Source organism: Lipotes vexillifer, unplaced genomic scaffold, assembly GCF_000442215.2.
Source record: "Lipotes vexillifer unplaced genomic scaffold, Lipotes_vexillifer_v1.1 scaffold501, whole genome shotgun sequence".
NCBI classification, from domain to species: Eukaryota; Metazoa; Chordata; class Mammalia; order Artiodactyla; family Lipotidae; genus Lipotes; species Lipotes vexillifer.
The window spans coordinates 111,408-130,471 of record NW_006770014.1 but is presented as its reverse complement, the minus strand read 5'-3'; the positions used below and the strand labels follow the sequence as shown (position 1 = coordinate 130,471).

General features: G+C 44.2%; 1 protein-coding gene across 1 annotated transcript in view; it reads right to left on the bottom strand.

Annotated features, from left to right (window-relative positions):
- The window catches only part of MBOAT1 (membrane bound glycerophospholipid O-acyltransferase 1), a 124,198-nt gene extending 109,087 nt beyond the window's left edge, over positions 1 to 15,111 (bottom strand). Inside the window, exon 1 of the mRNA XM_007445948.1 lies at positions 14,811 to 15,111. Coding sequence (XP_007446010.1) covers positions 14,811 to 14,906 — 96 coding nt within the window. The 5' untranslated portion in view covers positions 14,907 to 15,111. The remainder of the gene's footprint in view (positions 1 to 14,810) is intronic.
- Positions 15,112 to 19,064: the final 3,953 nt, after the last annotated feature.

Here is a 19,064-nt window from a genome sequence, read left to right as displayed (position 1 = left end):
CCTGCTGAATGGACAACTGAGATGCAGAATAGCATTTCTATGGTCAAAATAATGAGGAAATATCTCACTGAGCAATGGTAAATGCCTGGAGAGTTTTGTCCGGGGGTGGTTCTGCTGTTTGATGTTACAGGGAGAGAAATATTTATCTTACTAAACAACTATTCATTCATGAAGATTACCTGATGGATTCAGGATGAACCAAAAGTCCTTTATATCTTTACTGAAAGTGACTTAGATGCATGCAATGATTTTAATAAATCTGACTTTAAAGCAAAAGTGAATCTAAAGCACAAACACATACCAGTGTAATTGTGTGCTTTCTTTCCATTCTTCTGACTCGAAAATTCTCTAAAAGCACGCTGGTCCCAATGTTCACAGACATAGCACAACTAATAATCTTTGATTTAAAATAAAAAGCATCATGTTTTAAATAAAATTTATTTTTCAGAACAGTTTTAGATTTACAGAAAAATTGCAAAGATAATAGAGTTCTCATATATCCTACAACCTATTTCCTTTTTTATTAGCATCTTACATATAAAGGTTTCATCTGTCATAGTTAATGAACCAATATTGATACACTAGTATTAACTAAAGCCCATACTTTATTCAGATTTCCTTATTACCCAATGCCCTTTTTCTGCTCCAGGACCCCATCCAGGACACCACATTGCATTCACTTCAGATCATGTCTCCTGAGACTTCTCTTGGTTATGCCAAAGGTTATACAACCTGGTGAATATACTAAAAAAAACATTGACTTGTACACTTGAAATGGGTGAATTGTAAGGTACAGAATCCTCGATTAGAAATTGGACATTAGTGGAAACATTGGTGAAATTCAAAAAGTCTGGAATTTATTTAATGGTTTTCTATCAGTGTTGATGTTTTACTTTTGACAAGTGTACCTAACATTGAGGAAAACCGGGGGAGGCACATATAAAAACTGTCTGTACTATCAGTACAGTTTTTCTGTGAATTTTAAATTATTCCAAAATAAGTTTGTTTTTTTTTAATTACCATAGAATGTGATCTATTATCATGAAGCAAAGGGCAAACCTTAGATGAGGTGCAAGTCGCTTCTTGAAATATTGGTGAGACCCTTAGTATTTTCACTCGAGCTAAAGAGGGATAATTACAAAATGACACAACAAAGGACTTCTCTGAGGCCATCAAGTTCAAAGCCTTCTTTAGGAAATGAGGCGCATCAGTGGCACACCCCATCTATGGTTACCTAACAGGTATTTTATGGTCCTCATTGACGGCTACTCCACAGTCTGTGGCGCTTGCCATCTTTTGTCAACTCTTTTACTCAAGTTCATTTCCTTTTTTGTTTAGGAACCTTCAGTCCAGTTGTCCTTAGAACCATTTTTCCTGCTTGTTTCTAACTTCTCCATATCATCTAGAAACTTTGCAACAGAGAACCAAATCTCGACACATATAACTCTAATAAATATTTGAGGGTTGCCAAGCACACAAGAGATGGTTTTCCAGCTCTCCTAAAAACTTGTAAGTGGTCAATTTCTAAATCATTTTACAGCCCACTACCGTCTTTCTAATTCTCTCTGCAGTTTCCACTAGCTAAGATGCACAGTCATAATTCATTATTGGTTATGGCAGTGAAATTGGGTCCCACCTGGTATCTTGATGAAATGATTACTTTTAGTTCATAGCCTCCTTTCGCCCTTCTTTCAAACTAAGATAACAAAACTAAGATAACAAAACATAGATAAAGATATCTATGAAGGCTCTCAATACCTCAGTAGAAAGATAAACACATAAGTCAACTTAAGTTTTGCAACTTAGGCTCACTATAAAACTGAGGTAAACGTTAACTCGATAAGGCTGAGGTTACAAAATAGTCCTTTATTATACTCTTTTTGTAAACTCCACCCCCAGACCCTACACATTAAGAAAATGAAAAATCTTTTTGTTCTTTCCTCCACAATGTGTAGAAAACAGCTCTCTGAGTAGAATTTCATATACAAATTGATTTGCTTCCCTTTTGTTCAGTAACCTGCAGGCAGGTTAACACTTACTGTTTGGAGATGAATGGCGATTCTCTTTTGGAATTGAGAAGGGAGGAAAACCAGCTCAACATCTCTAGTAAACAAGAAACAGAAGCTCTTTTTCACACGGTCTTATTTCCAGAGTAAAGCACACAAATTCCTAAGGCGTTCTGACCTTACTCTAACGAGGAGGTGGAAGAAGACAGATTCCAGAGCCCTGAAGGTCAATTCGCTTCAGCCAACATGCATGGAAATGCACACATTTCACTGGGATAAACAAGAAAGGAAAATATACAGATACAATCCTTTTAGCTGCATCCACTGAAAAGTAAAAAGAGAAAGAGGGCTTCCCTGGTGGCGCAGTGCTTGAGAGTCCGCCTGCCGATGCAGGAGACGCGGGTTCGTGCCCCGTTTCGGGAGGATCCCACATGCCGCGGAGCGGCTGGGCCCGTGAGCCATGGCCACTGAGCCTGCGCGTCCGGAGCCTGTGCTCCGCAAATGGGAGAGGCCACAACAGTGAGAGGCCCGCATAACGCAAGAAAAAAAAAAAAAAAAAAAAAAAGAGAAAGAAAAGGCCTTGGAGGGGGGCCTTTACCCTCAAGAAGTGTTTCTTTACAATCTAAAACCAAGCCTTCCTTGCTACTGTTGAAGATCTTGGAATCACAGAATTTTAGAGCTGCATTGGGCTTAAAGAGCACCATTTCCAGCAGACGGACAGACCAAAACTTCCGCTGACACCGGGTCAGTGGGAGGCAGAGCCATTTTCATCCCTGGGGCACAAGGGAAAGGGAATCTTTAATGTCCTCATGCCTAAGTCCAGAGTGTACGCTTTCCCTCCCAGGGAAACTGGAGGCAAAGCCCATCTTCTGCTCGCCCTGAGCTCAGTGCTCATCCCGCCACCCCACCTGCCCCACTTAACGTGGTCCCCATGTTCTCCATGTTCCTGGGGTCCATGCCAATGTGGGAGACCCCTCCCCAAACCCATCACCCACCCCCACCAGCGTCTTTCAGCATCTGCTAAAGGACAAGGCCGTTCCTGGAAGCAGAGAAGCAGAACTCTCAGAAAAGGCAGAAAGGAAGTCAACGTCAGAAGAACTCTGTAGATGCAGATATGAATCAATCCCTAAGAGACACTGTTAAGTTTTTTTTAAAAAAGGCAAAGATTGGAAGAACCGTACACTCTCGTTTGTGTCAGAAAAGACAAAAAGATTCTGTGTACATGGCTGCCTCGCCTACCTCTGAAAGGATGCCACTGGCAGCCAGCGGGGAGCGGATATGAGCAGCTGCAAACTGGGGCGGGCGGCGTGAGGGGGGCGTACACCACAGGGACTGACCTTTCATTATACCCCCTTTTCTGCCTTGTGGTTTGATACTAAGTACATGAGCTACCTAGTCAGAAAACTCATTTTTTAAACTGTATTTATACAAAATAAAAAGCAAAAAAAATTAATCAAACACAAAACATTACAGATAAATAAATATTTTAAATAAATGAAATTAAATTTTTTAAAAAGACAGAGCAAAAAATGATGCCAGGGATAAAAAAATAAGTCTTTGGAAGAAAGAAGTCTCAACCCAGTGACACTCACAGTTAAACCACTTCATAAAATGTCACAAAATGACTTTTGAATTTAGCAACTTCCTCTAGGCCTTAGCAACCTTGTGTTGTAAACCTCTGCTGACTGTTTCAAATGAGAAGTACAGAATGATGAATGAGACAAAAATGGGGGTGGGGGGGAGACAACCACTCATTTTTTAATTACTTGTTTGAAATAAGAAGTTAGAATTCCCGGAACAAAACTTTTCCAACGTACCCCTGCTCCTTTTTCAAGTGAGGCTTTCAAACCCGAGCTTTGTGTTGTTGTTTTGGTAAACAGGCTGGAGAATGGAATATCTGTAATAATATGATGGTTGCAAAATCCCCAGCACCATCCCCCAGCCAGAAATCCTAACTCAACACTTAGAGCCCCTTTTATGCTGTGTGGACTTTCAAAACTATACTTCAGGGCTTCCCTGGTGGCGCAGTGGTTGGGAGTCTGCCTGCCAATGCAGGGGACACGGGTTCGAGTCCTGGTCTGGGAGGATCCCACATGCCGCGGAGCAACTAGGCCCGTGAGCCACAACTACTGAGCCTGCGCGTTTGAAGCCTGTGCTCCGCAACAAGAGAGGCCATGATAGTGAGAGGGCCACGCACTGTGATGAAGAGTGGCCCCCGCTTGCCACAACTAGAGAAAGCCCTCGCACAGAAATGAAGACGCGACACAGCAAAAATAAATTAATTAATTAATAAACTCCTGCCCCCAACATCTTCTTAAAAAAAAAAAAACTATACTTCAAAAAATGATTAACCACTGATAACAAAGTTATAGGCAGAGCCCCACTATTATAAGGAAGTTGGTAAATGATTAACCGAGTGCCTATTTTTTGGCTAACTAAAATGGGTTAATGAGTTCATCTTGTGGCAGATGATCACATTTCTAAGCCCTACGGGACAGTGGGCTTTTAATAAAGCACATTTTTAACCCGAGTAAACGACTTGAAGTTACTTTTCCCGCTGATTATTCTCTATCCTTCTGCTATCCTGGCAAAACTGCTAGAAATTGTCATTAACAAGACTGCAGCAAGTTCTCCCTTTGTCTTGTTTACTAAAAGGCTTGACTTACTTAAAATAGAAAGCTTCTGAAAAGCATACAACCAAATACTGTTATTAAATTACACAGACTGAATTCTTTTTACAAGTTGCTGCTACAAAAAGATATTTCCAGATTGTATCTCCTTAGATATAATCTTTCCATGAAATTTTTCTTAATAAATGTAATTCAGAGGCTGTGCTTCAAAGACACTTGGGAGTATTTGGGTATACAGCACTTTCTGTATGTAAGTGACTTGACTTCAAACTGCAAAAGGAAAATTGTACACGTTGTTCACACACACTTGAGACAACTGGTCCAAAAAAATGATATTAATATCTGCCTTTATAAGGGTAAGTAATGCATCTATCAACTCCACATAATGAAAACGGGAATGGAGAATTTTATATTTAAACAACCCAAGATTCACATTTAACTATTTAACTATTGGGCCATTAATTAACTCTCAAATCAGAAATTAGGCCTATTCGATCTGAAGTGTAGGGTCCAAATAATAAACAGGCCTAACCAGTTGGTAAAAAGAACCAGCTCCTAATGTTATCATCACTTAGTCATCCATTCCAATGCAAATTATGTAAATAAAATTCCACTTCAGTGGAACCAAATTTAGTTCTTACTTCGTACTAGTAAGCATACCAAGATGACTAAGATTCAGCCTCACTCACTGCCCAAGAAGAAAGGTCATCTTTTCTCGGCCTCAGTACCTTTGCTCAAACAGCTTCCTCTTCCTGGCATATTCTGCCTGTCCCAGGCAGAATAACCCCTGCACTTTCCCCTTCTCCTTCTAAAGCAGCAGCTCCCAGGAAGCTCCCCTCACCTTCCCCAGGACAGGCCCAGGAGTGCTGAGGCCCACGCCTACACATTTTCTGGAGCATTGAGCACACTGCTTTACAAGAGTTTACACGTAACAAAGTAATTTACCAAGTGCATATTGGTTTGTCTCCTAGAAAGCAGAGATCCTAATTAATCTCTGTATCCCCCCTTCTAGCCCAATATTTGGCATCCGGTACTCCATAAGCAACTACAGAGAGAAGCCTCTCAGAATCAGGCAGGGCAGAAAGACGATAAATATCTGAGACATAAAGTAAGAGGCACCATGTGGGAAAAAAGAATGAAATACTGCCATTTGCAGCAACATGGATGAACCTAGCGTGTATCCTACTAAGTGAAGTAAGTCAGACAAAGACAAATATTACATGATATCACCTACATATGGAACCTAAAAAATAATACCAATGCATTTATATACAAAACAGAAACAGACTCACAGACATAAAAAACAAATTCATGGTTACCAATGGGGAAAGGGAGGGGGGAGGGATAAATTACAAGTATGGGATTAACAGATACAAACTACTATACATAAAATAGGTAAGCCACAAGGATGTACTGTATAGCACAGGGAATATATGTACTGTATATTCAACATATTGTAATAACCTACAATGGGATACACTCTGAAAAATATACATATAACTGAATCACTTTGCTATACAGCTGAAACTAGTATTGTAAATCAACTATATATTGCAATTTTTAAAAAAAGACAGAAACACACACATAACCAACATGCAGACAAGTAGATATGCATATACAAAGTCAATAAACATAATCTCTCCCACCAAAAAATGAAGCACATACAGTATGGAGAGAGTGCTATGGAGAAAAAAAGAAAAGAAAATCGGATCCATTTGGCCCTGGGGGAGTCGGGGGGGATGATCTATAAGGGGAGAGGAGAGAGAAAGGCCAGGGTTACAGAGAGCAGACAGGAGGGGATGAAAAAGGAAATGAGGATGAGTATGAGGACTAATATCAGGCAGAGGGAAAAGTGTGAGCAGAAGCTGGAAGGTGAGGACAACGCAGTGGATCTGAGGCACAGGAAAGAACTCATCCGCTGCGCTGATGGTGCAGCGCCCAGGGAGGCAGTGGCTGGGATGCAGGGCAGTGACTTTGAGCAAAGTCTGCAGAGGCAGTCCTGGGTTCCAGCCCTGCCCAGCCCCCAGGCTGCCCACCCTCTTTGTGTGCAGCTCCAGGAAAGACCACAAGGCCCAGGGTCAGTCGCTGACCGCGGCCTTACCAGGACTCTGGGCCCCCCGGGGACACCTCAACCTGCCAAGCACCCCGCCGCTCACCCCTGAGCCTCCTGTGCCTGGCATGCAGGCTTGCAGTCATGGGCTCCGAGGTCCTCCTCAAAGCCCTCAGTCTGCTCTGCTCCGCTCCGGAAGCCTCGGTGTCTTCCCAGCTCTCTCCCTCCCTCTTAGCCTTGCGGAAGAACTGTCCGCCCCCAGGCGCCTGCTTTCCCATTTTACCACCACAAGCGGCAAGGAGAGAGAAGAAAGTCACTGCTTTTCCAGATTCCCCCATTGCTGCTTTGGACCATTCTTCTTCCACCATCCTTCTGTCCTTTAAGAATATACTTGTGGACTAAAAGATATAAGTGCTGTATAGAATCAGCCAATTATGTGAAAGCAGCGTATCTGCCTTTACTGTGTTTGTCATTAACCTGAATGGAAAGACCTTTAAAATTGACTTCTTTAGAAAGCATTTGAACGCATTTTGTTTGGTATTGTATTTATTCAATGAAGTGTGTAAGCAGTGCCAAGGCTGAACTGGGCCCTAGGATGGTGTCGGTTGGACGGAACAGGGGGTGAGCTGAGCTCAACAGGCTCAGCTGCTGCCTCCTTTGATACAGGGGCTAAGAGAGCTCTTCCAACGCCCTTTGAGAGGCACCGTCCTTCCAGCCAGGAAGTACCTCCCTCCAGACCCCACCCTGCGTCCTAACATTAAATGAGATGCGCCCTGGAGAGTGGCTGGCTGAGTGCCTGATAGCAGAGCCTGTCATACCCTCTCTGGCCCTTCTTCATTGTCAGGATCTACCAAACTACCTCCACATTCCTGGAGAGTTTAGGTACCGCAGAGTCTTTCTCTCCACCTCACATCCCCAGTCACCTGGGCAGCTTCAATGTTTAGGACGATCAACCAAAACCCCCAGTTCCTCAGCTTGCTAAACCGAATCGACTTTCACCCCTTCTCCCATGGCCACACCTTGACTTTCATCCTTGCCCAGGGAAGCTTCCCTAGGAATCTTCAGCTTAAAGATCCTGGCCCCTGGCTCTCTCACTTCCCCTGCACCCGCCCCTCAAAGTCCCTCCAATCTCCAAATGTTTCCCTTTTCACTGCCATCACCTCCAGCTGCTTGTCAGCATCTTTCAACACCCTTACTTCTTAACGTTCCAACAACCTTCCCTGCAAACGTCCAGCTATTTATTTTACTTTTGCTCCTACAAGGAGCTGCTGAAAGACAAAAGCCACATATTGGCACAAATCCTGAAATTTTTGATTTTCAGTGGGTTGATTATACTCAGCAACCCATTAAATTGACCCCAGGCCGCTCCTTCTCTGTTTCCCCATTAAGACTACTCTAAACATCCATTCATTGTCAAAAACCCCTGCTCCATCCCTGCATCCTTCAGCCATGACCTCTTGCCCCACTTCACAAAATGAAAATCCTTTCACATCTTAAACCCTTCAATGCCTTCCCTTTGATGGTAGTAATGCCTCTAAACTTCAGGTAGCACAAGAATCACCTGGGCAGCCCTGTCACTCGGATATGTACTTGAATTCACTAGGTCTGAGTCAAATCCCAGAAGCATATTTGGCAATAGATACTGATGACGGTCCATCCACCAAATGTGAGGAAAATTAGTCTATAACAGGGGTCTCAAACTCCAGTCCTCAGGCCAAATCCAGCCCTTGCCTGTTTTGTGTGGCCTGCATGTTAACTACGTGTTTTTACATCTTTAAAGGGCTGGAAAAAAAAATCAAAAGAAGAAAATTTCACAACATGTGCAAATTACATAAAATTCAAATTTCAGTCCATAAATAAAGTTTCATGAGAACACAGCCAGGCCCAACGATTTACATATTGTCTATGGCTGCTCTCACCGCACAATGGCACAGTTGAGTCGTGCAACAAAGACTGTACTGCCTGCAAAGCCAAAAATATTTACTTTCTGGCCCGTTATAGAAATAGTTTGCTTCCCCCTGGTCTCTGCAGGGTGAAGAACAAACACCTCACCAGAGCCTCCCAGCTTCCTCATGATGTGACCCCTGCCTCCCTCCCCAACCTAGAGTCCCCAAATCTTCACAAGGGCAGCCTCACCAGCCACTTCAGTGGACTCAGTTCCTTGAACGAAGGGCACAGTTTCACACCTCCCCACCTCTGTACGTGCTGTTCTTTCTACCGACTTTGCCTGACAAATACCTCTTCGGCCTTCAAGACCCAATTCGTGGTCCTCCCCACCTGTGAGATGCTCTCTGACAACCACACCTCACCCCCCTCCACTGCGCTTAATTAACTTGTATCCCAATTATCTGCATACAGCAGTGGTTCTCAAACTTTTGGGCATCCCAGCACCACCGAGAGGGCTCATGAAATCCCCCGCTGGCTGGGTCTGTGCCCAGAGCAGCAGACAGGGTCCCAGGCAGAGAATAACTTTTCTAACAAGTCTCAAGGCTGTTGCTGCTGGTCCAGGCACCACACAGGAGCAACACCTGTTGACTTCTGTGTCCCCACCCCACCCAACAATGAGTTTTTCGAGGATGGACCCTATTTTATTCATGTTTGAATGATAACAGCCTCACCCAGTCCCAGGAATTCCTGGAACATGGCAAAAACTCAGTATTTGCTGTTTGTAGTCTAACCAAATGATGCTCCTCCCATAAGCCAATGATTTCACTATCAGACAGTGAAAGGGAAATTAAGTGGGGACAGGAGACCTAGCCTTGTAGGCCAAAAAAATGAATGAAGTGGCTCTCTGCAGGATGGACATTCTGTGACCTGCCATATGCATCCTGAGCCGGGGTCAGCTGGAAAGCCCCAGGGTGGAGAGTAGATTGTTCAAGTCAGAAACCCAAGAGTACAGCCTGGAGGCAGCACCAACAGGGGGAATGTTCGGTAGAGGACCCTCCCCACCCCTCCCACAAAGATCCATCTCTCTCCACTTTAAAAACAGGAGATTCTGTATCAAAGTCTGATCATATATATCGTTAGCATTGGCATATATTGCTACTAATGATAAGCCTATGTTGAGCACGCTACTACTTGCTTGGAATACCAGGATAGATAAAACCCAGACTTCAAGGAGACTTTAAATTAGTTTGAAACTCAGTATTATAAACCAGGCAGGATACCTAACAAAATAAGGTAACATTTTGTGTCAAGTGTCAAATATAAACCGTGTCAAAGGTAAACAGTAAATTCCACAAGAGTCCAAGGTGTCCTCTGGCTTTCCCTTCTCTGTTCCACTAAGGTATCACCTACAAACCTCTATTAGTACCTACAAAGGTCTGTGAGGACATAGCACTTCTATGTCTTTTGTCTCCTCCATGGGCGTATAAACTCTTCAAGGATAGAAACCTTGATTTTTTTTTTTTAAGCCCTATATTTCTAAGACCTGACCAAGTCCCTGGTACTACTAGTGTTAAATAAATATTTAATTGATTTAATAATGACTGTGGAATGTGAGCTGAGCTTTTAACCAAGGGCAAGACTTAGATAAGCAGAGAAAAATTGAGGGTTGGGCTTTCCAAGAATAGGCAAAAGAACCAACCAGGTGACTGAAAGCTCCAGGCAGGTACAGAAGCTGTGGTCAGAGGCCCCGGTGGAATCATCAAAACCCACTGCTGATATCACCATAAGTCGAGAGTGTCAGGCCTTCGGAGCTGGTCTTCACTGATCTTGCATTTTAAACTGTAACACAAGCTTACATAAATAGGCCTAAACCTGGACTGCTTTAATCTCAAAAATCATTTCCTGGCACTCAGAGTTCCCCACCACCAAACTGCAAATTCCTTAAAGCCAGGAATTTCTCCTCTTGCACAGCCCCTAGGATATGACCGGGTACCACACAAATTAGGAACGTCAGTATTCCCGCGTCTATCCTGGTAGCTGAGTCAATTCTGCAAACTTCGAAGGCTAGGATAGTTTAAAGACAGATCATGCCATACCCCACGACCAAAACAGAGTGGAGAGGGCATGAGCAGATGATTTAAACAAAAAAATGAAACAAAATAGTCATCCTCAGTTCTTTGCCCGAGCTCCACATCTGCTCTAAAGAAACTCATTCTACAAACGCAGTTTGCATCAAACTCATCTGTGAGGCACCTGTGAAGGCCCCTAAGTCATCCATTTCCTATACTCTGGATCTGAACTGCTGTGTTCTAGTCTCCAATTAAATAAGATGAGTTTGCATTTAACATCTCTAGGAGGAGGCCAGGCTAGTAAAAGTCCCTGGAAACTAAAACCACAGACTTTTCCTGAGTATAGTCACAATTGCACACAGGCTCCCCCCATAAGCTAACAGAACAGATAAATGGAAGAATCAGATGAAAAATAATTAAAGACAGCCACTATGGAGAAGAGTATGGAGGTTCCTTAAAAAACTAAAAATAGAGCTACCATATATATGATCCAGCAATCCCACTCCTGAGTATATGTCCAGAGAAAACCATAATTTGAAAAGATACATGCAACCCCAATGTTCACTGCAGCACTATTTACAATAGCCAGGACATGGAAGCCACCTAAATGTCCATCAACAGATGAATGGATAAAGAAGAGGTGGTATATGTATACAATGGAATGTTACTCAGCCATAAGAAAAAAAAAAATGAAATAATGCCATCTGCAGCAACATGAATAGACCTAGAGATTGTCATACTGAGTGAAATAAGTCAGACAAAGACAAATATCATATGATAACGCTTATATGTGGAATCTAAAAAAAATGGTACAAATGAACTTACTTACAAGACAGAGTCACAGATATAGAAAACAAACATGGTTACCAGGGGGAAAGGGTTGGGGGAGGGATAAATTGGGAGATTGGGACTGACATACACACACTACTATTTATAAAATAGATAACTAATAAGGACCTACTGTATAGCACAGGGAACTCTACTCAATACTCTGTAATAACCTATATGGGAAAATAATCTAAGAAAGAGTAGATATATGTATATGTATAACTGATTCACCTTGCTGTACACCTGAAACTAACATAACATTTAAATCAACTGTACTCCAGTAAAAATATTTAAAAAAAGAGTTCTTCACTCACATAGTAGAATGCTCAACAGATATTTCAGGTTTTGCAAATAATAAACAACTTGACACAGGGAGACCCAGAAGCCAAAGACATTCTCACAAGTGCAATCAATATAGAAATTACAAATATACATGTGAAATGTTAAGACATTAAGAAAAGGATTCACTATCTTTAAGTGGCATATGAAGAACCACTTGGACAACTTGAGGTATATGTTTTTCCATTGTTAGCAAATCGAAGGCCAATAAAAAGTCACTCTTTAATGGGCCAGGAGTAAACATGTATCAAGGACTGGGCTCTTATCCTAGGACTGTCCTCCAGACCTGGCTCCACTTTTCTCTTCCCAATTTTGTGCCCCAGGGGGAGCCCCTGCAGACCACATTGCCCAGGTGCCCCAGGCCAGCCACCCACTGGGGGCCACTGCAAGAGATGGAAGGGGGCTTCCCTGGTGGCGCAGTGGTTGAGAGTCTGCCTGCCGATGCAGGGGACATGGGTTTGTGCCCAGTCCAGGAGGATCCCACGTGCCACAGAGCGGCTGGGCCCGTGAGCCATGGCCGCTGAGCCTGCGCGTCCGGAGCCTGTGCTCCGCAACGGGAGAGGCCACAATGGTGAGAGGCCCACGTACCGCAAAAAAGAAAAAAAGAGAGATGGAAGGGCCAGGAGATGGGGAGCAGAAGGGCTGAGGTTCTCTCTCTACTTCCCCCCTGTATCCTGGCAAGAGGACTTTCTTCCCTTTCCCTTGCCCAGGTCTTGGTACCTGAACATCCTTTATTGGTTCCCTTAATGCCACCCACACCGCTCTAAGTAGTTCATCAAAGTTTCTTCATTGCCATCCATTGAGTTGAATTGTTTCCTGCCAGGACCCTGTCTGATACAAGGACTATAGGGCATTTTATATCTATATAAAATGTCTCGGCTCCAAAATGTAGGTCTTTTTGTCGTCTCCCATTTTACACGTGGAGACTCTGAGGCTCCAGGAGGGTAGAATACCAGCCAGCAGTCATAAAGGAAGTTTTCCGGCAGAGAACAAATTACCCGCAAGTCAGTCTAACAACTAAAAAACCCCTGAAAGTGTGAGGGAGAAAAACACATCAAGCTTCCAAACTCTCAAGCCACAGTTTAGCCTCAAACCACATTACTTATGGTTTGGGATTCTCCCTCGGCCTGAAATGAGCCAGCTGGGGCGTTGCCCTTTAAGTGTTTCTTCCACCGAGAGTCACTTAGATTTGACCCTGCTGGAGGGCAGTGGGGTTTCCTAAGATCTAAGAGACCACAGGTGCTCCTTCCTTGCCTATCGCCCACATTTTTCCTTCAGTTCATCCCAGAAATCCCTTCCTTCCAGCCTTAAACATCCCACAGGCTCTCTTGTTCTTTTTTATAAATTAAAACCAGAATTCCTTTGCCAGAAATCCAGGAGATGGAGGATGAGGGTGGATGCAGTTACAAAGCACTTAATAACATCATCCTAGGCACCTCTCAGTCGTCAGTCTCTGGGATTCATTAACAATCTAACTCTTTCCATACAAAAAACCTCCCTGGATTCCTCTTCTCTGTAGCTGTGCTGAATTGCTGAAAATGGAAAATGCAATTAAAATAAATTGTGATGGAGAGTAGAGGGGTAAGTACCAACGAACTCCCCTGAAGGAAATTCAGCTCTGAGTTATATTTCATTTCAGGGCTAAAGAATTTGCTATTATTTCTGCCTTTGCAGGTCCCTGGCAGTCACTACACTCTCACCACAAGAACAGGCGTTAGCAGCTGATACCTCTCCCAATTTCCTGACCGTCTGGATTTTACAATTGATGGCCGACAGTCAGATCAGGTGGAGTTCTGAATCAGATCCTCAGAGGGAGCCAGATGGAAGGGTGGCTCAGTAAACAGCATCTGAATACGGGAAACATCTAGGTCTCACTTCCTCGTTGCTGAGGGAATGTGCGTGGAAAGAGCAGCAGGTATACTCTCGTTTGAAGGAAAGAAGACTTTTTTTAAAGATCACTAGTGGGCCGTCCTCCAGCATGCCTTACCGAATTCCATTTAAATAACATACAGCTGACCCTTGAACTACATAGGGGTTAATCTGTCTATAATTTACTGTCGGCCCCTTGTATCTGTGGTTCCTCGGAAACTGTGGATTCAAGCAACCTCGGATGGTACAGTACTGTAGTATTTTCTATTGAAAAATATACACATATAAGTGGGCCCATGCAGTTCAAACCCGTGTTGTTCGCGGGTCAACTGTATATTTATTGACTCACTGCTAAATACAAGGCCTATCTAGCTTGCAGCACCTAAAGAGACACGAAAAGGGGTTAAGATAGCCTCAACCCTCGGGAAAATTTCTTACCTGGAATTACTGTCGTTTGCTGCCATTTTCAGTTTTAACGGTAGCAGACAGTTGCTGGACAGTCCAAATACCTGCAGCAGTGCCTCTCTTCTTCCACTAACCTGTCCTACTAGGGAGCCTGGACCCCCGAGGGTAGACTGACTGAATAACCTAAGGCCCTCGGAAAACCACAGCATCCTGTGTCCCTTCTCCCTTGACGATGTTGATCACAGGTGGTACAAAATAACTGTCAACCCAATTTCACAAGCCTCACTGCAGAAAACCCAGGTCTCTCATTCAAAAGCTACAGGCTTTTGCGTATAGATCACTCAGGTTCAGTTTCTAAGTAGTTTCATCTAACTTAAAAATAATAAAGACTTGACTACACTGATGAAAGAAACACTTGAGTCATTTATCAGAATGCTTTAGCCCTGGGTTACAGGAAACGAGGAAACCCAAAACTTCAAACAAAACAAAAAAGTTTATTCGAACCTTCTGTGCAAGGTATACCAATTTTTTTCACACAGGAGAAAAACATCAATTTAAAACCAACAAACAAAACTCCACCTGTCTAGTTTGTAGCAGTGAAATCTGCTATGGGGGCGGGGACGGAGGTAGATAACATCCTCACCAACACCCCCGCAGGCTTCACGCTCCGGCTCAGGGAGGGTTCCCGCGTTCCCGCCCCAGCCGCGGGCCGACCGCCCGCCGTTACCTGGTCCAGAGGGATGCCCAGGAGCTCGCTGAGCGGGTGCAGACAGGTGGAGCCCGTGGTGCGGTAGGAGAGGCTGGGAGGAGGCTCTGCTGCCATCCTGCATCTTCGGGAGGCGGCAGCCCCGGCCCCAGGCCGCGCCACCCCGCTCGGCGTCCTCCCGCCCGAGTGCGCGCGGGTGGCTGTCCCGAGGGCCGCGCGGCCGCCTGGCTCGCGGGGACCGAGCGGCGAGCAGGAGGACGCGACCGAGCGCAAACTCTCGGGGCGCAAACTTGGCGTTGGCGCAGTGGCCGCGGGCGCGGCAGGAGGGCTGCGGCCGAGAGCGCTTGCTTCCCGCTCCCCTCCTCTCGCCGCTCATTGGCCCGGCCGCCCGGGACTGCCCGGGAGGAGGGAGGAAGGGAGGGAGGAAAAGTGGGGACTCGGAGCCCGGCCCTCGAGCGCCACCCGGCCCGCCCTGCCCTGGCCAACCCGAGAGGGAAAGCGACGACAAGGGCGCCTTGTGGCGCGCGGCCCCGGGGGCGGGAGGATCCTCTGCTCTTCCTTCGCCCGAGCTCCCCATCCTCCCTCCCCGCCGCAAGAAACGACCTCCATCCCGGTCACCCCGGCGGGCTCCTTGCGCTAGGAAGCACCCTGACCCCACCCCGTTCTGGTTCTGTCGCAGCGTCGGCACCGCGGCCCTCCCGGTCCCCGCGCCGGCTAAGATTTCCTGCGCTTTCCTTTCAAGGCTTCTCCCTCGCAGTCCTTGCGGCCAAGGGTTAATCTGCCAGGGGCTCGAAACCCAAGGACACCCTGGGGCTCCCAGCCAGCACCCCAGCACCCAGCCTCCTTTTCTCCTTACATGCCTGTGGGCAAGACATAGTTTCCTACACCCTGATCTGACATGGTCTGTGTCACACAGGCGCAGACACTAGGACTGCTAGCTTCTGACCATTAATGTCCGGCCCTTTGGATTGTGAATTCTTTTTACCCCTGTAAGAAACGGCGCTACTGTTGTGTGCATTCTGATCAGCTTTCGCCAGAACCGGTTCTAAAAAGAGGTACCTGGCCCCTTCGCTTCTCTGTCCTCAGACACCCAAGTGTATCACTGGCACTTGGAAAACTTTAGTTGATTAATAGGTTTTGAGAATCATAAACGTCTTGATCCTTTCCAAGAACGGTTGTATGCTCGCTGATGAAGAAGGCTTTCAGGAAAGCAGGAAATCAGATGGGTAGGAAAAAACAAAATAAAACAAAGAAAACTGAGTTGGTGTCAATCTCTAGGCTTCACCAGGTAACCAAGCCCAAAGCTTTGCATCAGCAGTTTCCTGGGAGCTGGTAGGAGCCGCAAAGCCACGGATTAGTTGGTGGAGAATCCGACCAAACAGGGGGCCAGTAACTTTGGGGCAGAACTAACATTGTCATCAACATGGCCTCCAGCTTCAAATCCAACTGAAGGCCTGTCAGACCGTCACAACAACTTCCCCTCCAAGGCTGGGCCTCACCCTGGCCTTCTGGAAGAGTTCCATCACCAAAAAGCTGCACAGAACTTTAAATGGCCGGGCCAGAGTTTCTCAACTCATGTCCCCACCACTCCCTGTCCCCACCACCAGATGACAATCTGCTTTTCACACCACACACACATATACACACACATATATATACACACACTCACACACACACACAGGCATATGCTTGAGGATCAATTAGGCTAGACAGGCTCATTAAATATCACACAGTTCTAGAAACTGACCAGAATTGAAGCAATGTTCCTCTTATCTTGAGCAAAATGACAGCTTACATGAGGTGTTTGAGGGCAGAAGGAGCTTGAAAGTGTTGTTAAAAGAAAAAAAATCAACACTTAAATGTGAACTGCCAGAAAAGAAAAGTAGGCCAGTTTGGGTAGTATTTATGAAGCAAATGCTCAGACCGCTCATAATTTTCCACAAAGCTATGCTCTTCAGACTTCAAAAACTAGTCTTCACATTGGTGTAGGTTTACACGGATTTTCTTCTGCTCAACAAAACACAGATTATCATCTAGTCTAAAATTTTCCCTTAAAAATGGAGGAACTACGCTTAGATCTTGAAAACAAAACATCACAGAGCTTAAATCTTAATAATTCTGTTTTACTGATACTGTAGTACAATTAATGTTCAAAGAACTATTAGGTGATGCAGCATCAAGAGAATGGCTCAGTTACACTATAGGTTAATTCAGCTGGCTTCTGGAGGATGGGACATGATTCTAAGATGTATAAGAGCTGTACCATGGACTCATCACTCTCTTTTCCTTCCCCTTTATCTGTTTCCATCAGAGATCAATTCATAATAATAATTATTACATGTTAGATATACCTTTTAAAAAGCTCTCTCATTTACCAGTGACAATAACCCACGTGGTTGTTATTATAATCTCTATTTTATAGATGAGAAGCCTGGAGTTTGGAGAGTTTAAGTATCTTGGCTGTGTTTAGGGAGGTTGAATAAAACATGCCTGTCTGATTCCAGAACCTGGGCACTCAGTCATTATGCCACGTTGCCTCCTCTAAAACAAAACATTTCTCTCTTTATCAAGAGGCCCACTCATACACCCACAGGCCTGTCATTCCTGTGGACAAAGCACTGCATTTACTGTTCAAAAATGAGGTGGCTTGGGGTGATGCTACAGGCACTCCGTCTCACCTGTTTTCTGTCTGCTGTAGAATGAGGCTTGATATCAAGGTCAAGTTTCTAATCTCCTTTCTGAAGCTATACTCAGAATGTGAAGTCATCTAGAAGATCCAGTGCTTATCCTGATGACTGGTCTAAAATTAAAGGCCAGACAGAAAGACCTGAAAAAGGATCTGGCATATTTCAGGGAGACAGCATGATACTGTCGACTGATAAAAATTCAACACCAGTCTCATGCCAATCCAGACCCAGCCAAAGATACTCAAACAACAAAACTGAATTAAAAGTTTACAAAGGTATAACCCTTCAAGAAGATAAATTCACATGATTCAATCAAAAATAATCACCAACAAAAACTAATTAAAACCATCTACGATGACATAACCCACGTAAAAATAAAATACCATGCTGATAATACCACATATTCGTGTAATGATATTGTGTATTTACAGAGCACACTCAGTTTTATCATCCCTTTTGATCCTCCCAACAATTCTGAGGTTGAAGGGGCAGGTGTTATCACTTTTATTATTATGTCATCACCCTCTCCATTTTTATTCACGAGAATACGACGTTTCTGGTAAATTGCAGTTAGCTTATCCAGCTGGTAAATAGCAAAAGTAGGATTCAAACTTGGCTATTCCATTGTTCTTTTTATTACACAGAGATCTTTTTATTATACTAGGAGTCCACCTTCAGGAAAACAGCAGAAAGTGTTGCCTGCATAGAACATTTAACTCCACGCCTAACATTTGAGATCTGATCCGGAGAATGGTCTGAACTGACCCACGATGGGTATCACTCTTGCTTTTTAAGCAGTTTCTTTAAGCCTCACCCACACAAAACCATAGGGAATTTAGATTTTGCAATCAGTGTCCTACTCCGTCACATTTTAGCTCAACCATTCTGCGTTTGCTTGGAGCATCTGTTACCTCCTACCTGCCTAACGTATTTCCTGAGTTGAGGTCACAGTTAAACATCGTTTTTATATTTGTTCATGTTCAGAAAATTAAGAAATTAATATAACTGATTTAGCTCTTACTGCTGCATAATATAGCATTTTCCCCTGAGAATACTATCATTTAGTCATTCAAGATAAATCAACACAAATCCTCTCAGCCTGCTAACCTCTGTACTTACATCAGGGAGGTGCTGATATGTCTAAAGACAAAAGAATCCAAAATAATATGCCAACCTCTGAAAGAAACCAGTTATGAAAATTACGAAGCAGAAATTAGTCACGGATAAGCAAATGTAGAAATAAATCTCGCTAACAAAACACCATTAACTAAAAATACACAGAACAATATTTATAAATACGATTTTGCACAACTTCTGAGTGGACAGAATTGGAGGCTAAAACGTAGAAAAGAAACGGGTAATGAAAATCTAAAGAACCCAGCCTTTAGAGCAAAGCAAAACTGGACCCGAAAACCAGTACTGCTTTCTACTAGTTTTGTGACTTTGAGCAAATCAATTATCTTCTTCAAGTCTCCGCTTCCTCCTCTATAATGTGGAAATAAGAATCATGGTCTCGGGCTTCCCTGGTGGCGCAGTGGTTGAGAGTCCGCCTGCCGATGCAAGGGACACGGGTTCGTGCCCCGGTCCG